Source organism: Mustela lutreola, chromosome 8 (assembly GCF_030435805.1).
Source record: "Mustela lutreola isolate mMusLut2 chromosome 8, mMusLut2.pri, whole genome shotgun sequence".
Classification (NCBI taxonomy): domain Eukaryota; kingdom Metazoa; phylum Chordata; class Mammalia; order Carnivora; family Mustelidae; genus Mustela; species Mustela lutreola.
In genome coordinates, this window is record NC_081297.1 from 147286957 (window position 1) to 147306995 (window position 20039).

Here is a 20039-nt window from a genome sequence, read left to right on the forward strand (position 1 = left end):
TTTCTTTTCTCCCTCTGTATAGAGTTGGTTTAGGCGGGGGGTGGGGGCGGGTGGGTAGGTTGGAGTTATAAAATGGCGGCCTGGGGCGCGCTGGGCGCTGTTCTGCCCGCGGTCTCTGGTTGAGCTTCCTGCTCTCCCTCACGGCCGAACACAGAGAGGCGAGGCCCCTGGAGGACATGGTGTTGGAGACCCCGGGCTTGCTGACCACCAAGTTCTTCGAGAATCTCGGCGCACCGGAAGCGACCCGGCGCGCTCCTCCGGGCGAGCAGCGGCCGCTTCCCACCCGAGGCCCGCGGCTGCAACCTCGCACCCGCTCGCGGTCGTTCACCCGGCTCTCGCCGCAGCCACAGCCCCGCGAGTGCCGCGGCGGCCGGCCGGGAGGTGAGAGGCAGGCGGGCAGCGTGGCAGGGGAAGGGGCCGCTCCCGGGGAGGGGCGCCGGGGTCCCGGCACCGGGGTGGGCCTGGAAGGGGGGGCCGGGCTGCGGGGCCCGGGCTTGGGGAGGTGGAACCCGGGGTCAGACGCAGTACCTGGGCCTGGGAGGGGGATCGTAGGCTGGAGGAGTCGGGTGAGGGAGCCGGGCCAGGAGAGGAGGAAGCCGGGGTCAGGACGCGGGACTCGGACCTGGAAGGGGCCCCCCGGGCTGGAGGAGCCGGGCTGCGGGGCCCAGGCTTGGGCAGGAGGAGCCCGGGGTCGGACGAGGTAGAGCCCCTGGGCGTGGAAGGGGGATCGTGGGCTGGAGGAGCCGGGGTCAGGGCGCGGGACTCGGACCTGGAAGGGGGACCCCGGGCTGGAGGAGAGGGGCGAGGGGCCCGGGCCTGAGAGGAGGAACCCGGGATCCGGATGCGGGACTCGGACCTGGGCTGCGGGAGAGGGCTGAGGGGCCCGGGCCGCGGGGCGGTAGGGGTCAGCGGGCGGGGTGGGGCGGGATGGCCGCAGCGGCGCGCGGTCGGTGCTGGTCGTGAAACCGGCTCGGGGCCGACCTGTCGCGGTTGCGGCGCCCAATTTGGGTGAGGCTCTCCCGGCTGCGGGGCCCCCGCGGCCCCGGCGGAGGCAGAGGCCGGATTGGGCAGAGGCTATCCCGGCTTGGCCCATCTCGGTTGACTTCCCAGCGCTTCCCCTCGGGACCGCTTCCTCCTTGGCTGGCTCCCCTCGCCCCGCTCGCTCCCTGCACTGCCTCTTCGGCGTGGCCTCCCATCCCGCAGTGCGTGTCGGGCTGTTGATCGCCCCTTCCCTCTGTTCCGCGAGGAAATTTTGAGACTTGGTTCTTCCCCAGCGTCTCCGCCTCCGGGGTCCGCCCCCTTGTCCTCGCCCTCTCCTCTCTGTCGAGCACGGTCACTTCTGTTTCCATCTTAGGGTGACCTGGTGTTGACGGAGGTTCATCCCGGAGCGTGAGGCAGCACCTGGTGGCCCAGACCACGTAACTCGCCGGGCACGAGTAACAGTTTTCTCCAACTATGGAAACTCTCAATGTTCTATCACTGCTTCATACCTAGGAATCATTTTAAAATTTACTGCCCTTTTAACCCCAATCTTCACTTTAAAAAAACGTTTTTTAAGATTTTATTTTTACCGTGATCTGTCCTGGGGCTCGAACTCACAACCCCCCAGATGGAGAATCGCATGCTCCACCCACTCAGCTAGCCAGGCTCCCCCAGATTCCTAATGACAGCCAGGACTGGGCGCCTGGGTGGCTCAGTTGGTTAAGCAACTGCCTTCCGCTCAGGTCATGATCCAGGAGTCCCGGGATGGAGCCCCGCATCGGGCTCCCGGCTCTAGGGGACCCTGCTTCCCCCTCTGACCTTCTCCCCTCTCATGCTCACTCTCACTGTCTCCCTCTCCAATAAAGAAATAACATCTTAAAAAAAAAAAAAATAGCCAGGACTTAAAACTCTTTGGGTGCCTGGCCTTGTCCTGAGTACTTTGCAGAGATTTTGGTTTTTTTCCCTTCCTCTTCTTGCATTTAAAAAACTATGTATATATTGTCTGGAGCATCTTGCTTTGAAATAAAATATGGACGGTGCTAAAATGTATTTTAAAGCCTGGCTCATAATTGAGTCTCTTTTCCTACCCTGTGCTTTTTACCATTTTGAGGAGAACTAATATTTTATAGCCTTTGCTTCTAGCAAAACTTGTTTCTTTAATAATATTCGTGAAGCCCTTCTGTGCTCCAGGCACCGTTCTGAACCAAGGTTTTTCTCTATCTTCCTTAATTGTCACAGCACCTTCCTCAGATGGAGAACGTGAGCACAGCACTCAGATAACTTGCGGGAGGTCTGGCAGGAAAATGGGGGAAACCGAGAGGCCTGCGTCTTGTAGTATTTTCTAAAATAAATAGTGCCCCCAGATCACGCTGGGTGACTGCTGGAGAGCCTGCTGAGAGCGGGCGGGTTTGGGACCCCTGGAGGGGCAGTAAGCAAGAGATCCTGCCCTGTGGTCAGGTCACCTTACAGAAGTACGGAGACCTGGGGAAGCAGCCTCCGTAGTGTTGGTGGCTTTACTCCACCGGTTATCTCACTTGGGGGCCCCAGTTAGATGTTACAGTGTCACTGCGCTGTTTGCACTTCCCGCTCCCCCACTTTCTTGCCTTAGTAACTTACTATAGATTGTAGCGAAACGGGACCTTCCCGCCTCTTCCGCCCCCTGGTGGAGGTGTTGGTTACTGACCGGGGAAAGAGTCGTGTCCCCGCCCCCCACCCCCAGACCCCGGCCTCTGAACAGCCCAAGTTCAGTAAGGAGCTATGTCAGAAGGTCCCTTGTTTGCTTTTGTTTGAGTGACCAGGATTAATGGCAAAACTTGACCGCGTATTTGAGGGGGGGGGGGAGACCTTAAAAAGGGGGATTTGCAGGTAATGGCTGAGTGTCATACTTCATTATTAGCATTATGGCTGTTAAAACCAATGATTTTACCATTAGGAAAAAAACCCTGGACATATGTGTAAAGTAAAAGTTCAGGTGGTATTAGACTATTAAAAGCTGGCCTGGGTGGCTCAGTGGGTCAGGCCTCTGTCTTTGGCTCAGGTCATGATCTCAGGGTCCTGGGATCGAGCCCCACGTTGGGTTCCCTGCTCAGCAGGGAGTCTGCTTCCCTCTCTGCCTGCCTCTCTGCCTACTTGTGATCTGTCTCTCTCTCGGTCAAATACATAAATAAAATCTTAAAAAAAAAAAAAAGCTGACAGTTCCCTTTGTAATTACTCTGTTGGGGGTTAGAATTTGAAGGACTTCGGAATGTCAGCATTTGAATTTAATTTCGTAGATACAAAAGAGAAATGGGCAATGTGTGAATGTGTGTCTTAATGACCACAAAATTCTACGATCCGGCTCTGGTGGTTTGTGGTGTTGGGATAAGTGAGAGCGAGCAGAGAACATCAGGAGTCCAGACAGGTTTTAGGAACCCTGAAGGAACTGGGTACTTGCCCCGGGCAGGATGGGCAACAGAGGAATTGGAGGGGTTTTTTGGTCCATTTGACTGGTGAGTTAGAAAACAGCCAGGCCAGCACTCAAAATGGAGTTGAGTTGTTGGTTGTTGTACTAATGTTGGTTGTTGTACTAATTTTGTTATTTATAGCAAAGAATATATATTAGGATCAGAAAACATTGTGGATTGTAAGGGATGGGCAGTAGCCCCCTCTCTGGCTAGGTTAGGTGCTTGTGTCCTGGGGAGAGAAAACTGTCAGTCCTCGTCTCCTCCTCCTGTGACACGGCTTTAGAGGAGCGGAGCGATGGCTTATTCTTTGAACTTGTAAATGATATTCTGGCTTAACAATATACACTTTGGGGTAATTAAATGTTCATTCAGTCTTGGGAAATTTATTTCTATCAACTGTCTGTAGCCTAAAGACAAGTACTTTGCGGTGAAAGTATTTCCAGTGCCTTGTTAACGTTCTTATCTAAAGATGAACTTCTTTACTGGATTGTCTTTAAGAGGATTTTAAGTATTTAAAATGTTTTGCCCGTAGCAAGACTGTAATTGCTACTCAGCATAGAATAAAGTAAGTGCTTGTTGATGATATATATAGTACTTAAGATTTCAGATTTTTAAAAGTCAGTGTTTTGTTTTAATTTTTTTTTTTTTCAAATGGAGCCGGTTTAGGGTTTTGCAGAAAGAGTGCCAGTGTTCTTAGAAGACCTGCACTGCCTCCTTCTGTATTCCTTCATTGCGATATGTACCGCTGTCAGTGCTCATGAAGGCCCTTCCCACTGATCAGGAATGGGTTTGGGGGTTTTTTTTTTTTTTTTTATAATCTTATTTCATGCTAGAGTGAATTTTTAAAATTCTTTGTAAAAATTTTTTGTAAATTCTTGAGAAACCTGGTGGTGCAGTCAGTTAAGCCATCAGACTTTTGGGGTTGTCTCAGGTCATGATCTTAGGGTCGTGGGATCACGCTCCTCGGCAGGCTTCCTGCTTGCTCGGATCCTCTCCCTCTCCCTCTGCCCTTCCTGCTTGTGCGCCTTCTCTCTCTCAGATAAGTCAGTACATCTTAAAAAAAAAATTCTTTGTAAGTTCTTATATCTTGGTCTAGAAAAGGACGCTTCAGTTCTTTCTACTTTTAACTTAGGTTTGAAAATATGGCCAAGAGGATTGCTGAGAAGGAATTGACAGATCGGAACTGGGATCAAGAAGACGAAGCAGAAGAGGTAAGCTCCTTCCCCAAGAATGATTTCCTGCCGCTTCTCAATTTCAATTCATTCTGGGATTCCTCAGGAAGATTTTGTAGTAAAATTAAAAGGTCTTTTAAAGAACAGCCTGAGCAGAAAATAGTTTGGTCTATTATGACCTGTTAGTTTAGAAATGAGTTCATTACATTTGGGGGTCTTTTCTGCCAGCGCCTGCTCCTGAAATATTCTGCAGCTTCGCAGAAGCACCTTCCTGAATGTCATGTACTTCCTGCATTCTAAACCCGTAGTTTTAGTCAAGACGGAAGAGTGAGTAAGCGTTCTAGTCGTGAGCTCCCCAAGGCGCCGGTGCTCATACTCGAGCCGCGGTTCCCCACCACGTGCATCTCAGTCTGTCATCCCCGCAATTGGAGATTTCAGATCGAGGTGCCGCCTGTGCTCTAAAGCCTCTTGGAGGCCTGTCTTCTTTCATGTTCACACGGATCTCAGACCTCCCCGCTCCCCCAAATTGCAATAATTGGGATGGAATTTAGAGTGGCCTAGTTTCTTTCCTAACAAAATAAAAGTGGTCTTCCCTGAGGAAATATTTTAATTTTTCTCTTCCAAATTGTAGAACACAGCTGCCTTTTTGTGCCTCATCAGCAGTTTGAGCCTCCCTGGCCAGTTCACTGAGGAAATCTGTAACCAAGTTAGCCTTTTGAGTTAGCAGAATAGTGCTAGGTTTAAGGGGAAAAAAAAGAAGAAGTGTGTTCCAAGCTTATTCCTAAACCATCTTCCTTTTTTCCGAATCTGTCTTGTGGTATGAACGTTTTCCCCTGTGCACACAAACGTATTAGTATGTTGAGGGAAACCAAAATCACAAGTATATTAATATCTTGACAAGGTTTTTAATATTCCTAACTGGCTTGGTGCTTTTGAACCAACTCCTTGGAAACTTTCTCCGGGTCTTATGCACAGTGTTACATTCTGTGCCTGTACAATTTATGGTAACTGACTAGTGATTTGCTTTGACGTGACATATTGCAGGAGCGAAAGTGAGTCCGAAAGGACCTTGCCCTGAATTCAGGACACACACAGCCAGATGGGCCCTGCTCTTTAGTGCAGCGATCTCGGAGTTTAACATTTTCTGAGATAACTACAGAGACCGTTTCTTACAGGAAGTATTTTATGCCAGCCCTGCAGGGTAGAAGGAGGGTTGAAATAAAAGATACTCAGCCAATTCCCGACGGCAGGCAGAGCTCTGTCAGCCGTGGGATGAGCAGCAGCTGCCACGGGGTCGCTTCGAGCGTGTGCCCGTGTCTCCAAGATGACGGGCAGATGGACAAGGTTTCTCTTAAAAATCAAGTGCCTATTGATAAATACAAACTCTTTTTTTTTGGTAACTGCAATCATAAAATCTAGGATCTTATGACTGGCTCTGTTACCCACTGTTAATGATCTTTAAGGTATCTTTTGCCTTTGAAGACCAGATTTTTGCTGCTTAAAACTGGTTGTTTTGTTTTGTTTTGTTTTGTTTTTTTAAGATTTTATTAGTAGGTAGGTAGAGAGACAGGCAGAGAGGAGGAAGCAGGCTCCCTGCTGAGCAGAGAGCCCGACGTGGGGCTCGATCTCAGGACCCTGGGATCCCAGGCACCCCTAAAAGTGGATTTTTATTCTAAGTTATATTCGTATCTTTGAATATATTTGAAATTCAAAGAACTTGTCCTGAATAGTTTCCTACCAAACTTGTTTTTGTTAACATCTTATTTACGTACTTTTATTATTTTTTTAAGATTTTATTTATTTATTTGACAGAGATCACAAGTACACAGAGAGGCAGGCAGAGAGAGAGGAGGAATCAGGCTCCCTGCTGAGCAGAGAGCCCGATGTGGGACTCAATCCCAGCACCCTGGGATCATGACCTGAGCCGAAGGCAGGGGCTTTAACCCACCGAGCCACCCAGGTGTCCCTGATTTACTTACTTTCAGATTGGGGAGGGGTGCAGAGCGAGAGCGACAGTGTCAGGCCGACTCCACACCGAGGACGGAGCCCAGCATGGGGCTCGATCCCACAACCCTGAGATCATGACCTGAGTTGAAATCAAGAGTCAGAGTCTTAACCGAGTGAGCCCCCAGGCACCCTTCTAGAGACTTTTGACGGTCTCAGCCTTGTCAGCACTTTCCTGTGTGCTGTCCTCTGGACTGTGATTCAAAGCCTGGGTTTACATAGATCTGGAGGGTTTCGGACTCACCTGAGTAGCTTCGGGAGTCACAAGATAGATAACAGACGTCAGCTCTGTCGCAGGTGCCCTCTCCATAATCTGTTACAGTATTCACAGTACTTTAAAACCGGCAGATACTAGGATACGTTTGTCAAGCGTTTTGGTTAGCGTTTCTTCTCGTTTTGGGCCTTCTCTTACTGCTGTTTAATGTGTGTACCTGCAGGTGGGAACGTTCTCCGTGGCCAGTGAGGAAGTCTTGAAGAATAGAGCCATAAAGAAAGCAAAGCGTAGAAATGTTGGATTTGAAGTGAGTGTTTTCTTATCACTTTTGGTGTTAAACACTAATTTGATTTCTAATTGCAGAGCCTTTCTACCTCTGGGAGCCGTCAGGTCGATAAATGCTTCTTCTGATGCTTTCTCTACTTGTGAAAACCCTTGAGGTGGACCAGGTGGACCGTGGGAGATAGAGAACAAGAAGTATGAGGCGCCCCTTATCCAGCTGTGGCAGTCCCGTCCGTGTAGAGCTAGCCAGATGCGAGCCGAGGGGCGGGAGGAGGAGGAGTGGGTGACAGGTGGAATGGGGGAGGGGATGCAGGGTGTTCTCGCGCTCCCTCTGCTCCCTGGCATTGAGGCGTGTGGTGGGGGGCTGGGGGCTGTCTGTTAGCTGTAAGGGAAGCATTTCACATGTAGATTTTCTTCCTAATGTAGTGTGTTACAGTATTTCCAAGTATTCACAAGGGTTAAAGAGGAGTCGTAACTCTTGAAGTCACATGGTCTGCATTCAGCCATCACTCCGCATTTAATAACGCTTCCCTGGTATAGTCCTCAGCCCTCAGACACGTTCTAGATGCCTGCGAGCTGGCTGGGTGGCCTGGCCGTCTGTTGTCAGGCTGGAGGAGCTGGTGTGCACGCCCTGGGTGGCAGCCGGAAGGAGCCTATGCAGTGACACCTTTGTGGTGGCCCTGTCATTTCCTCTGTTCAATTTCAATCTTAAAGACTGATGTCGGGTTGGATGTAGTGATGCCGGATGGCTCCCTCGTGGAAAAGCTACAACGGGGGAAGGACAGCTTAATTAGGGCGAAAGTGATTGGTTTACTTGGGAAAATGTATTTTAAGGGCCTGGGGTAAATCGCAGTGAGGTTCTGTAGGAGACCACTGTGTATATATGGGTGGCTACCTGGTGCAGGAGGAGGGGTGACTGCTGGATGCAGCTCTGGGAGTCGCCACCATGCCGGACATTGCAACCGGGGTGTAAGCTGAGAGCGGCAGCTCGTGCCGTAGACTGAGAAGCCAGAGGAAGGAAGAGCGCTCGAGGAGGGATGGTGCCTCTCGGGAGTGCCGGTGAAGAGGTAGAAACCATGTAGACCACAATCCAATCTTGGCCCAAGGGAAGGGGGGGGGGGAGCCCTCTGGCTGTTAAAGGAAATGAACATGGATGGTTGAAATCTCCATGATCATTTCAGCTATAACTTTTAGAGCTTGAATAATAAGAAATTAAATGTTATGTCATCTGCTTCAGTGCCGAAATGTGCCTTTTCCCATAGAGTTGACTGTTGAACAACATGGGTTTGAATTGCTTGGGTCCATTTATATGCGGGGGGTGAGGGGTGATTAATAAGGGAGGGGGTCGGCACACCTGCCCCCCACATTAGTCCGGGGTCGCCTCTTGTGGTTTTGGCCATTCATTCAACAGACCTGCTAAGCGCTAGAGATACATTGGTGGGTAAAAACGGGAGTAAGTGAAATATCCATGCCCTGTGGAGCTCACATCGTGATGATGGAAGAGACACACTGAGTTTTTGTCTTTCTTCTCTAAGTGCCATGGAGGGAAATGAGAGAGGGAGACTGGCGGGCCCGGGAGCATGTCCGTTCCGTGGGGCCCAGGCAGACGGCTTCTCATTCACTTCTGTCCTTTTTCTGGGTGACTTCTGTTCTTTTTTTTAAATCAGTGGTTCTTCAATTTTTGTGATAATCCTAGAACCAATTTGCTATTAACAGTTTCTAAAATCACTATAAATAGCCTGTGGCTTTTATTGATTTTTAAAAAGATTTTATTTATTTATTTACTTGACAGACAGAGATCACAATTAGGCAGAGGCAGGCAGAGAAAAGGGGAAGCAGCCTTCCTGCTGAGCAGAGAGCCGGATTTGGGGCTTGATCCCAGGACCCTGAGACCATGACCTGAGCTGAAGGCAGGCATGACCTGAGCCACCCAGGCACCCAGCCCGTGGCTTTTAAATCTCCTGCAGAATAACAGGCTCTGAGGAGCCACTCACCGCTTTCAGCTTTGCCCGTGGAAAGCTGTTGCAGGATGGTAGCTGTCCGTTTGTGGTCTTCGGGATAGTGAATGATCAAATCAAATGAAAGCGTCAGGGCCTAAGGCACATTTATTACACATGTTAAAATTCATACAAGTTAAGGTGTTTGCCTTTTGGGCCTAATTTTATTGCCATAATTGTATCTGTGGTGAGTAACCATCTGAAATTTCTGTGGATGTGATTGAAACTTTTGTGTTTTTTGAAAACTACAGTATTATTAGGCTAACCAGCCCATTCAGAAAATGAAGAGTTTCTGGTTGAAGTAATATTTTTGTGAGCTTCTGATTATAATTCATTTGGGTGAAAAATGGAAGGTTTGTGCACTCCCTTGGATGTTTGGAAGCACGGATTCCGTGATGTGTTTCCGAGAACGTTTCCTAGAGCCCCCCTTAGAGCTTGGATCCAGGAAGCAGATCATGCCCACTGTGGTGTAACTAGTCTTGAATGGGGGGGCGGGGGGGAAGGGGCCTTCAGCAGAGCAATGTAAACTGGGGAACATTCCTCCCAAGAGTTTGCAGGGGCGGAGAGCAGGTGTAGACGCTCACAGGGAGGGCCAGACATTTCCAGAGCATCGTGGGTTGGAGATGGGAGGAATCCAGTGGCCGTGGGCAAGGTCTACTAGAAGGACCTTGCTGATGGAAGCAGGGAGAAAATCGAGAAGAAAATGCTGCCTCTGGATTTCTCAGCCAAGGGAAGGTCTAGATTTGAGAGTCCACTCACGTTGCCAGAAGCTAAAAGCTACAGGAATGCTTTAGGAAGTCCTGGGAGGAAGGGTAAAGATACTTTGATCCGTCAGCCTGGCCTGATACTTCTACAGCTCCCTTAGACTAATGGTTTGGGCTGGAGTGGTGTAAGAAAAATGCTTCATTAGGGGTTTAGTCGTTTTAGAATATTTTCAGTCCTAATTCTGAGGCTATGTGCACAAATTCATTGCATCAGTCTTTTTTTTGCCTTCTGTACCTTAAATATATTTTTAAAAACAAGTTTCACTGCACAAGTTTCCCTATCTTCCTGGCTGTCAGGAAGGCAGCTTTGGGCTGCAGAGCTGTCACAGCGAGTTAAGTCGGGCTCAGGTCCTGTCTCTGCGCCGGCTGCTCCCGTTCCTCGGTGCTGGCCCCGTAAGCATTCTGGGTGCTGCTCAGCGGACACGACACTGTTGTGGACTTGCTTATTTATCTGGGAAGCATTGAGTCATCATCTAGCGTGTGTTCTCTCTCTGTTTCAGTCCGATAGTGGAGGGGCCTTTAAAGGTTTTAAAGGCTTGGTTGTACCTTCTGGAGGAGGCGGGTTTTCTGGATTTGGCAACGGTGCTGGAGGGAAGCCTTTGGAAGGGCTGTCGAATGGAAGCGGCGTGAGCAGCGCCCCTCCCTTCTCCAGCGCCAGGGCAGCCGCGGAGAGCAAGGCGGCCTTCGGTGAGTAGGTTCTTCTCCCCACACTCACATCTGTGTAAAGACTGTTGGGAAAATAACTTGGCAACGATGTGTTCCTTGTACTTCATCTGGGTCCTGGAGTGGCATGAGCAGAAACAGCATGGTAATGAAAGGGAAATTAGGGAGATGTTGACTTTTTGCAGAGTGAGTAGAGTGCGGGCTTTTGAGCCAGAACAGACCCAGGTCATTGGCCCTGCGACCCTGGTCAAGTTCCTTAGCCTCTTAACCTCCAAACCTTGGACTGTGAAATGAGAACGACCCTCGGAACTGACCTGTGGGGGAAAGGAGAAGAGGAAGCTCTCCGTGGACCCTCCATAAAGACCTGCCTCCCCTGTCTCACTTGTTCTCTGTGTACCAGGGACTTGCCCACACCTGCGAGGATCTTTCGGGTCCTCCCCCTAGATTGATTTCACTGGGGATGTGATGGCCTGATCCTGTTTTGAGAGACTTGGTCCAGAACTCTTGGGATCAGCAACAGAGAACGGACTCACGGGCTCCTGTCTTTGGTTTTCAGAAGCGATCCTGGCTGGTTGGATTACGCTTAGCTAGTAATTTTAACTGTTTACTGTTTTGTTTTGTTTTTCTAAAGATTTTTATTTGACGGAGAGAGATCACAAGTAGGCAGAGAGGCAGGCAGAGAGAGAGGGGGAAGCAGGCTCCCCGCCGAGCAGAGAGCCCGATGCGGGGCTCGATCCCAGGACCTGAGATCATGACCTGAGCCGAAGGCAGAGGCTTAACCCACTGAGCCCCGCAGGCGCCCCTATACTGTTTTGTTTTAATGAGGTGGAGCGTGTAGTGTGATTAAGCCGGCACTTTCTGTTAAGGTTTTGTCTGCATTAATGTATGTTCATCCCTACAACCTGAGGGGTTAAGTTTTGTACTAACTATTGTGACAGTTCCGGGGGAAGCCAGCCTCCTTTTCAAGGAAAAGATTATTTTAAACTGTAGAAGTTTAATGCAAGCACATCATAGACTGTGTTCTTGGTTTTTGTGATCACAGATATTTTGTGATCCTAAATATTCGCTGTGCACATACTTCCTGAACTGTCACAGAAACACGGGACACAGTAAAAGCAGAAGACAGGAAGACAGAACAGCGCACAAACCCAGGTCATATAATCAAATCAGGGCCTCAGTAAACTCTTCAACCTTTAATTTCCCTGTAGGATCCGTGGCTGCAAATGGTCCTACCTCCTTGGTGGATAAGAAGGTTTTAACTCCCAAAACCAACGGGGACAGTCCGCAGCCCTCCTCTTCCGGCCCCCCCTCTGGCGCCGCCTGCCCCCGGAGCGCCTACCACAAGCAGCTGGCGGCCCTCAACTGCTCCGTGCGGGACTGGATCGCGAAGCACGTGAACGCCAACCCGCTGTGCGACCTGACGCCCATCTTCAGAGACTACGAGAGACACCTGGCGGGGATCGAGCAGCAGCACGGGAGCGGTGGTGGCCGGGGCTCCGAGCGTGAGGCCGGTCCAGTGCCGCTGGCCACCCAGTCCCCTTCCCTGTTTGGGGCCGCAAAGCCGCAGCAGGACTCGGCGTTCCCGTTCGCCGGCGGCAGGGCAGAGGGCGGCGCCGAGAGGAAGACGGAGCCGCCCGCGGGAGCCGCAAGTGCCTCGTTCAGCTTCGGCAAGAAGATCGACGGGTCTGTCCTGGGCTCCCCGAACTCCGGCCCCCTGACTGGGTTTTCGTTCTCTTCAGGAAACTCCAGTTTCTTTGGCAAAGATCTGACCCAGAATAAACCAGCGTCTTCACCGTTTTCCGCGAAAACGTTGGAGGTACAGGCCGAAGGCGGCACTAGCGACTGCAAAGGTAATAACAGAGTTTACCCTCCTAGTCTGTCTCGGAACCGAATTCGGGTTTAGCGGCACGAACGTGACTTTGCGGTTCGGGGGCCTCGGGAATCACGGTGGGACTCGCCGCTGCCCGGACGTGCTCTCGGACACGCGAGTCTGGCGTTTCCGTCCTGATGAAGTCCGAGCTGGTGCGTGGCGCTGCCGTGAGCGCTGCGAGTGTGAGTAAGAGTGACGGCTGTTTCGGTGTCGGGCACAGCGACTTGGAAAAGGATCAGATGCATGGTTTTGCACATCAGAAAGTTCAGTGAATTAGCGGTGATTGAGAATTGGGTCTTAACCGAAAGAACAGAACTGGTCATCAGTTCCGCGGCGTGTCTCGTGTTTGGAAGTTTAGTCATAGGCGAAGTCTCCTGGCCAAATAGTACCCTGCTGTGAATAGCAAAGGGAGACTGTGCGCCACCGCAGGAACGAATGGGCGGGACTTCCCTCGATGTGTCTGGACTGCAGCCACCTTTCCAGAAGCGTCTGCCTTGGGTGGCATCAGTGCCCCAAACGGGGCCCTTCACTGCCTATTCTTAGCTTTTTGGAAGGAGCGGTTAGTGGCCTAGGCCCTCCTCGTCCCGTGGTGGCTGCGAACACGTTGTGTGAAGTCACTCACTTGTAAGCGGTTAGAACGCACATCTCGCAGGAGGTGTTCCCTTCTCGATACTCCAGAATGGAAGAGACCAGCCGTTTTCTCCTGGAGCGAAACTTCCATTCCTTCGAGCCCGTCCTCAGGCTCGAAGAGCAAAGCACAGACTAAAGATCTCCCCTTTTATTTCTCTGCCCTAAATACAACGGCTCCTCGGGCTGTCCCCGGATCGGCAAGGCTGCCTGTGCGGGGGCGCCAGTGAGGCTCGGTCCCCTCGCAGTGCCTGATCAGAAAGTCCTCCTGCTCGTCTGGTGGCTGCGCTGCTCCCCGCGCCAGAGGGACCGAGAGCTTGTTCGAGTCTCACTGCCGGGGCCTGCCCTGGAGAGCCTCGTTCACGGCTGCCTTCTCGGGAGTTTGAGTCTTGTCCCTTTGACTTGTTGGAGCACCAGAATTGTTTTTCTGAGAGTTGCTGTTTGGCTTAGTGTGTGTCCTGAGACCATCTTTCTCCGGAGGCTCGTTCTTTGCATCGGAGTGTTGTGGATCTCCCCTGGGGCTGGGCTCAGTCCTCGAGGCCGCCCGGGGCCCGAGCCTCTAGATGTGGGGCCGCAGACGTGGCCTGCTCACGCTTCGGGGTGGTGTCGCCGACAGCCTGCCCCGTACCCAGCTTTATTGTCCTCCTCTTTGGCCATGGCTGAGACCGATTCCTTAGTGTGACGCACACGGCGTCCCAGGAGCGTCGGGGCTGGAGCCGGGAGAGGCCTGCCGCAGATTTTCCTTTTCCCGGGGGGGGATCTGGAGTCTGTGTTTATTTTTCTGTTAAAATTGCTGCACTGAGTCATAAGCGTGGATGGTTTTTCATCCCAAGGCTTTCTCCAAATTAACATTTAGAAGAGGGAAGCATGCTCCATTAAAAATTCCCCGAATTTTTCACAAAATAATTAAAATTCAGTGAGTCGTTGTTCCCGTGTCCCCCACCCCCGCCCCAGGTCGATGCGTGCTTACGGGCAGTTTGTGGATTGAGGTGCTGGGGCATGAGTGACCTCTGCTGTGACGTTTCTAAGCTCCTGATTTGAATTTCACTGAGTTAGTGTTTTTCTAAAAGGCGGAGATGAAGAGGCGAGTGACGAGCCCCCCAAAGTAGTAGTGACTGAAGTGAAGGAAGAAGATGCTTTCTACTCCAAAAAGTAAGTAAGAGTCCGGGAGCCCGTGCGCTGGGCGTGTTGTCAGACACAGAAGGACATGGAGGGCGGCCTTGGGGGCAGCCTCCTCCGCCCAGGACTTGCTGAGCGGCCCGTCCTGGGGTTGGGCTGGGCCTGGTCTCTGAATGGGAACCAGGGGGAATTCTGGACCGGTTCTTTGGAAAACAGATGAATTCTAGAAATTTCCTCCTGGGTATTTCCTATTCTTTGCTAGTATTTTTGGTCTTTCTTGCTTCTGCCGTGCTTTCGAAACAGGCTTTTCTTCGCCCTGCACCCTCCTGCACAAAGCCGGCGGGTCCCTGACGCCCGCTTCGGTCTTTCCTCTGCTCTTTGTCGCGAGGGGCCTCCCGTCCTGGAGACCTGGTGGGCCCTCGTGGGTTTTCTCAGCCAAAAGCTCTGCCACGTCCAGCTCTTCCTTTCTTCCCCAGTGATGAGAGCAGTGTCGGGATTTTGTTCACTTGTGTTTTGACAGGAGAGCTGGTGCTTTCAGCAGAAAGCTGAGGAGTATTGAATCCTCTCATCCCAATGAAATGAAATTAGTACTTTTTAACATATTTACAGAAAAGTCAGTGGTGCCATTTTAGAACCTTCGCTAGATGTGTCTTTTTCAATACAGAAATTGCGGACGGAGCCCGCGGTGCGCGTTGACAGTCCCCGTAGCCTGTGGGATTCCCGAGTGTCATCTCTGAGAACGTTCAAGAGTCCAACAGTTCCTTTTTCTTGTTTTTTAAATTTAATTTCACAGGTGATCTCTATAGGAGTGATTTATTTCCTGATTGGAATGAATCAGAGGAGCGGGCAGTGGTTTGATGTGCGTGTTCATGACCCAGGGAGATACGTGACCCGGCAGGCTGGGGAGGCTGTTGGACTACGTTACAGCCCTTGCTTAATGGGGCGCCTGGGTGGCTCAGCCAGTTAAGCCTCTGCCTTTGGCTCAGGTCGTGATCCCAGCATCCTGGGATGGAGCCCCGCATTGGGCTCTCTGCTCGGCGGGGAACCTGCTTCCCTTCCTCTCTCTGCCTGCCTCTCTGCCTACTTGTGGTCTCTGTCTGTCAAATAAATAAGTAAAATCTTAAAAGTGTTTTCCGGGGCGCCTGAGGGCTCTGCCTTCAGCTCAGGTCATGGTCCTGGGATCGAGCCCTGCATTGGGGCGCCTTGCTCAGTGGGGAGTCTGCTTCTCCCTCTCCCCCTGCTTGTGCTCTTTCTCTCTCAAATGAATTATTTATATTTTAAAAAAAGTGATTTCCAAAATTTCAGCATTTTGGGAGAATAAAAATTGAAGGAGTCCTGAAGAAGATTCAAAAATAAGTAGAAAAGGGAAGAGCGATGGGGGAGGGTCCTGTATTCTTCCCGTGCCCGGAAGGACAAGACCGGCCTCCTGAGCTCGGGGCCGGAGGAGTGCGGCAGGCGTGCGGTGTGTTTGCCGTGGTGGCTGGATTAAGGCGGGCTTCAGAAAGTGGTGTTTCCATGCTTCACGTGACCCACTATTTTAATAATTGGGAAGAAGAGGGAAGGGCGCTAGACTCTCTAACCTGATTTTCTTCCTTGGGTTTTACCCAGACCCAGGATGAGTCAATCCAAGATTCATCCCGGTCTTTGCAGACAAATGTGAGCAGCAGCTGCATATCTAGCCTATCTGGCTGTCTGCCAGGTGTCTGACGGTCTCGCTGCTTCCTCCCCACAGGTGTAAGCTGTTTTACAAGAAAGACAACGAATTCAAAGAGAAGGGTGTGGGCACCCTGCATTTAAAACCTACGGCCACTCAGAAGACGCAGCTGTTGGTGCGGGCAGATACCAATCTAGGTGGGCATCTCGCGTCTCGGGTGGCTTGCTGGCCCCAGGAGGGCGTCCTCCGTGTGAAGGGTTGTGCTGCGGGTAGGAAATGACCAGTCACACACAGCCGGCACCCCCAGCCTCACGCTTAGAACCGCCGCCGGAAGGGGCCCAGGCTGGGGGCCGGGGCTGGGCTGTGAGGAAGCGGTGGGTACCACTAGGCCCCGCCGGGCTGGGTTGCAGAAACTTCTCTGCGGCTTTTTCTTTCCTGTGGGCTTGACTCGTGGGTGATGCCATCGCCGTCGTAGCGCTCTTAGCCGGTGAGCCACAGAGAGCTGCTTTGCTGACCGTTCTGCCTTCGTTGGAAGGACCTCGTGAAGGCTCCGGGTCGAGCCAGCGCGTCCTCCCTCCGCTGTGAGCACGGGCCCCTGTCCAAAGGCCTGGCCGCTGTGACGGTGCGCGGGGGTACGGGCGGGAGGCAGCGTCTCCGCCGTGGGGCCTCGCGGGCCTGTCTGCGGGACACCGCGCTGGCACCTGCATCGGGGAAGCCGGGCCCTTCTCCCCCGACCTTCCCGACGCCTCCCAGTTTTAGATCTGTTCGGTCCAAGAGGGCTTCCGTTCTCTGGGTGTGGCTTGCCGAGGCCGTGGCCGCAGGACCGGGAGTGCGTCTGTGTGACCGCCACGCCCTTTTCCCCCTTGTCGACTTGCAGGCAACATCCTGCTGAACGTTCTGATTCCGCCCAACATGCCGTGTACCCGGACGGGGAAGAACAACGTCCTGATCGTGTGTGTCCCCAACCCGCCCGTCGATGAGAAGAACGCCGCCGTCCCGGTGACCATGCTGATCCGGGTGAAAACAGGCGACGACGCGGATGAGTTGCACAAAATCTTACTGGAGAAAAAGGATGCCTGAACGCGCGCGGACTAGGATGGCCGCCAAGTTGCTGCTGCCCCACCGCCCCTTAGACACAGTCCGTTTCGCTTCTTACTTTGACATCCTGAGAACTTAGAGGTAACTGAAAACTTTGTGGGGAAGCTGAATATGGCCAATAAAACCTTTAAATGTTAAGTGTCAAGAACCTGTATCCTCCCTTCTTAAGAACTGTCTAATGTGTAAAATACGTTTGAATGACATTTTTTTGGAAGATCTTTAATTTTCACTTATTAAACTGACCACAAGTGGTTTCTTAATAGGCTGAAATCAGGGTATCGATTAGACTTCCCAAAGGCTGCTCCGATCCACGGGTTTTGGGGTCTGCTGCTCCCGCTGGCCAGGCTTTCGGGCAGCCCCCCGTGTCCCGGAGGAAGCTTGCCGGCAGCATTCTCCCCGGAGAACAGCACTCTTTGCAAACAAATCCTGCTACCGCGCCGCCACCGCCGCCACCGAGGTGTTTCCTTTGCTTTCTCGTGTCGCCGGGGCTTTCCAGCAGCTGAACCTGGCCGGCGGCTGCCCCTGCGCCTGAAAGGTTTTAGCTTCTGTTTGCAGACTTGGCCCTTTAACCCCGCGGGCTGCTCTACCTGATTGAGGAACTGCTTTTCCATTTGAAAAGGAAACAAGTAGCTTGTTCTTTGGTTTTGAAGTTTCATTCTTGAGGTGCTCTCCCCCCCCCCAAAGAGAATAGAGGGGGATTTGCCAGAAATGAGGTTTAAAAGCACAAATTTGGTAGCTTATCGTGTATGAGCCATGGACACCAAACCGTTGCAGAAATGAAAGTCGAAGCTTAGTACGGAAGAAAGAAGACGTCTCAGCTGTTTGGGCCACGCTGAACCCTCGGCATCCTTGGAGCTCGTGTGCGTTAGCCTGGAAACGTGCAGTAAGGTAATGGAATTGCAAGTGTGCGCGTCAGTGTGGCCTTTAACTTTAGACAGAAGTATTTTCTGCATTTGAAACCTGAAGCTTCCACTTTTTTACAAGTCAGATACTCAGTATGTCCATGCGGAAGGAGCCACGGTTCTGCGCCAGCGGCGCCATGGCCCTTCCCCACAGCTGTCCGAGAACGGATCCTAGTGTTCTTGGCAGATCCTGAGCAGGTGAATTAGATACAGATTTTCATGTTTAAACGTCCACTCTCATTCCTCGTTAATCATTGGATGCTGGTACCATATGACCGCGTTTCAAGGCTCAGGGGCTGTGCCTGAGGGCTCACACTCGTATGTTCCGATCTTCAGTACGTCATGTCTTCTTAGAAAACTGTAGAATAGTTGTAGATAGTACAGTTGCTTTTTAAAAGAAGCTATAGTTTTTAGAGATTTATAAAGGGGGCAGGGGAACCATTTTTATGATCCAGTACGTTAACTCAGGTGTGACACCTGACGTGTGGCCGCCGGCTGCCCGCTGACCATGTGGTTTTCGGATTCCGGTGAAAGACTCTGGTCCCGTGTGTGCCTCTGCACAGACGCAGCGAGGCGTGCGTGCGCGTGGGGGCTGTGGTCAGGCTCTCATGTTGGGACAGCTAGGGAGGGAGTGGCAGTCATTTTTTCATTTCCTTTGTAGAATCGAGAATACTCCTGAGTGTGTGTAACAGGTCTGTGAGTTCTAGGACGTGGTGGTTGGTGGTGTCCCAGCGGCCGTGGCCCACCCGGCCTTGAGTGCAGTTATCCAGCTGCTAGAGGTTGAGGAGATGCAGGGCACAGATTTCTGTCCTGTGCGGCCCAACCGTGGTCCCCAGGAGCCACGAGGCCACTTGGGCACTTTAAGAGAGGGCACTGCACTGGCGACAGCCTCTGCATGGCCAGTGAGACGTTTCCCAAATGCGGCCTGACGGTATCAGGATTGGGTCACCTTTCACCCCCACCCCGGAAAAGGAGTTGATCATCTTTTTTGCATTAGTGGGTGTGTGTGGCTTTCTCTTCTGACATTCCCAGCAAATTGTTGCTGCTAAGACTCACTGTTAAAGTGACAATTACAGGGACAGGTGTGACGCATGTGTGGTCCTCACATGGTATTTCCTTCATGTCGCTTCCCCTTTAGGAACTTGCTGGTCTCGAATTGTGTATTCATAGGAAAGAGCCTGAGTGTGTGCGGATTTTCCTGTAAAACCTAAATATTTGTATGTTACTTGGAGGAAGAGGCCCCTTTGGCCCCCAGAGGGCCGGTCTTCTTTCCCTTGCTGTATTAGTAGCTAAATTCCAGCCCACGGGTTTAGTTACATTTATTTTTTAACAAAAACGTTAGAAATTAGGCTTTCAAGTGTTTAACGCTGACTGAAGTTTATACCATCTATGTGGCCCGAAGGGAGGGGTTTTTAACCTTTAATCTGAAATCAGTTGTGTTGCATCTTGACAAATACCGAGTGTCCCAGTGGCCTTTTTAACTGGTGTGTCCTTTTGAGAGTTCCCCAGTAAGCAAAAAAATGAGCGTTGTGCTGTCCTCGTGTTTAGAATTATAGGCTGGAGGTGTGTGTCCAGTTTTTAAAAGCAGTTTTGGTTGTGTCTGACCATGTATGGATTTTCTTGAAAAGGATTATAGTTTTACAATTTCAGTTCTAAATCATATTTTTGATATGCTGCATGCCAAAAAGAATCTACCTGTTCTGGGGTAGAGGGAAAAAAATTGCCATCTTACTCTCTGAGTGCAGAACAAGTCATCACTGAGAAAGCCTTTTTGGTTTCATTTTAAAGTTAAACATGTCTTTTGAACAGCTGTCTGTTCCTTGATTTCTGAAGTCAGAATGCAAGCACAGTGCATTTTGAAGGATTTGCAAACCCAATGGCTCCCTCCCAAACCCCCTGGGTGTTCGTTCTCATTCTGGAAGTGAGAATCTGTGGTAGAAACTGGTGAGTCCCGCGGTGCTGACGAGGGACTGCAAGGAGCCTGTCCAGTCCCGCACTGAGCACCGGGGGACGTTCTTGGCCAGAGGCAGTCATGGTTGGGACCCTGGACTCTGCTTGACGCAGACGCGATCGTAACAGATGTAAGACTTCTTAGCAATCAGATAAGTTGTTTGCTTTCTGTTTTACATAGGAAACTGTTTTCTTAAACTAAAATACTTGAATTGTCAGACAATGTAATCTCAGTTTGTATTAGTTTTTGAGGAAGTGTAATAATCCATGAAATGTGAATAAATGGAAAGTAACCAAA

The 20039-nt window shown here is 51.2% G+C and overlaps 1 protein-coding gene across 4 annotated transcripts; it reads left to right on the plus strand.

Moving 5' to 3' along the window:
* Positions 1 to 36: 36 nt before the first annotated feature.
* On the plus strand, positions 37 to 20039 carry NUP50 (nucleoporin 50). 4 transcript variants are annotated; one of them, XM_059187245.1, is made up of 9 exons: positions 37 to 381; positions 4558 to 4636; positions 7039 to 7122; positions 10359 to 10545; positions 11730 to 12371; positions 14089 to 14170; positions 15870 to 15988; positions 16267 to 16372; positions 16669 to 16923. In XM_059187245.1, the coding sequence occupies exons 2-9, from the start codon at positions 4568 to 4570 to the stop codon at positions 16769 to 16771; spliced, it is 1392 nt and encodes a 463-aa protein (XP_059043228.1). In that variant the 5' UTR covers positions 37 to 381; positions 4558 to 4567; the 3' UTR covers positions 16772 to 16923. The 4 variants fall into 4 exon arrangements, with proteins under 4 accessions (XP_059043228.1, XP_059043231.1, XP_059043230.1 ...); XM_059187248.1 differs by having other exon boundaries at positions 16267 to 16413; positions 16669 to 16802; XM_059187246.1 differs by lacking the exon at positions 37 to 381 and adding an exon at positions 1416 to 1436.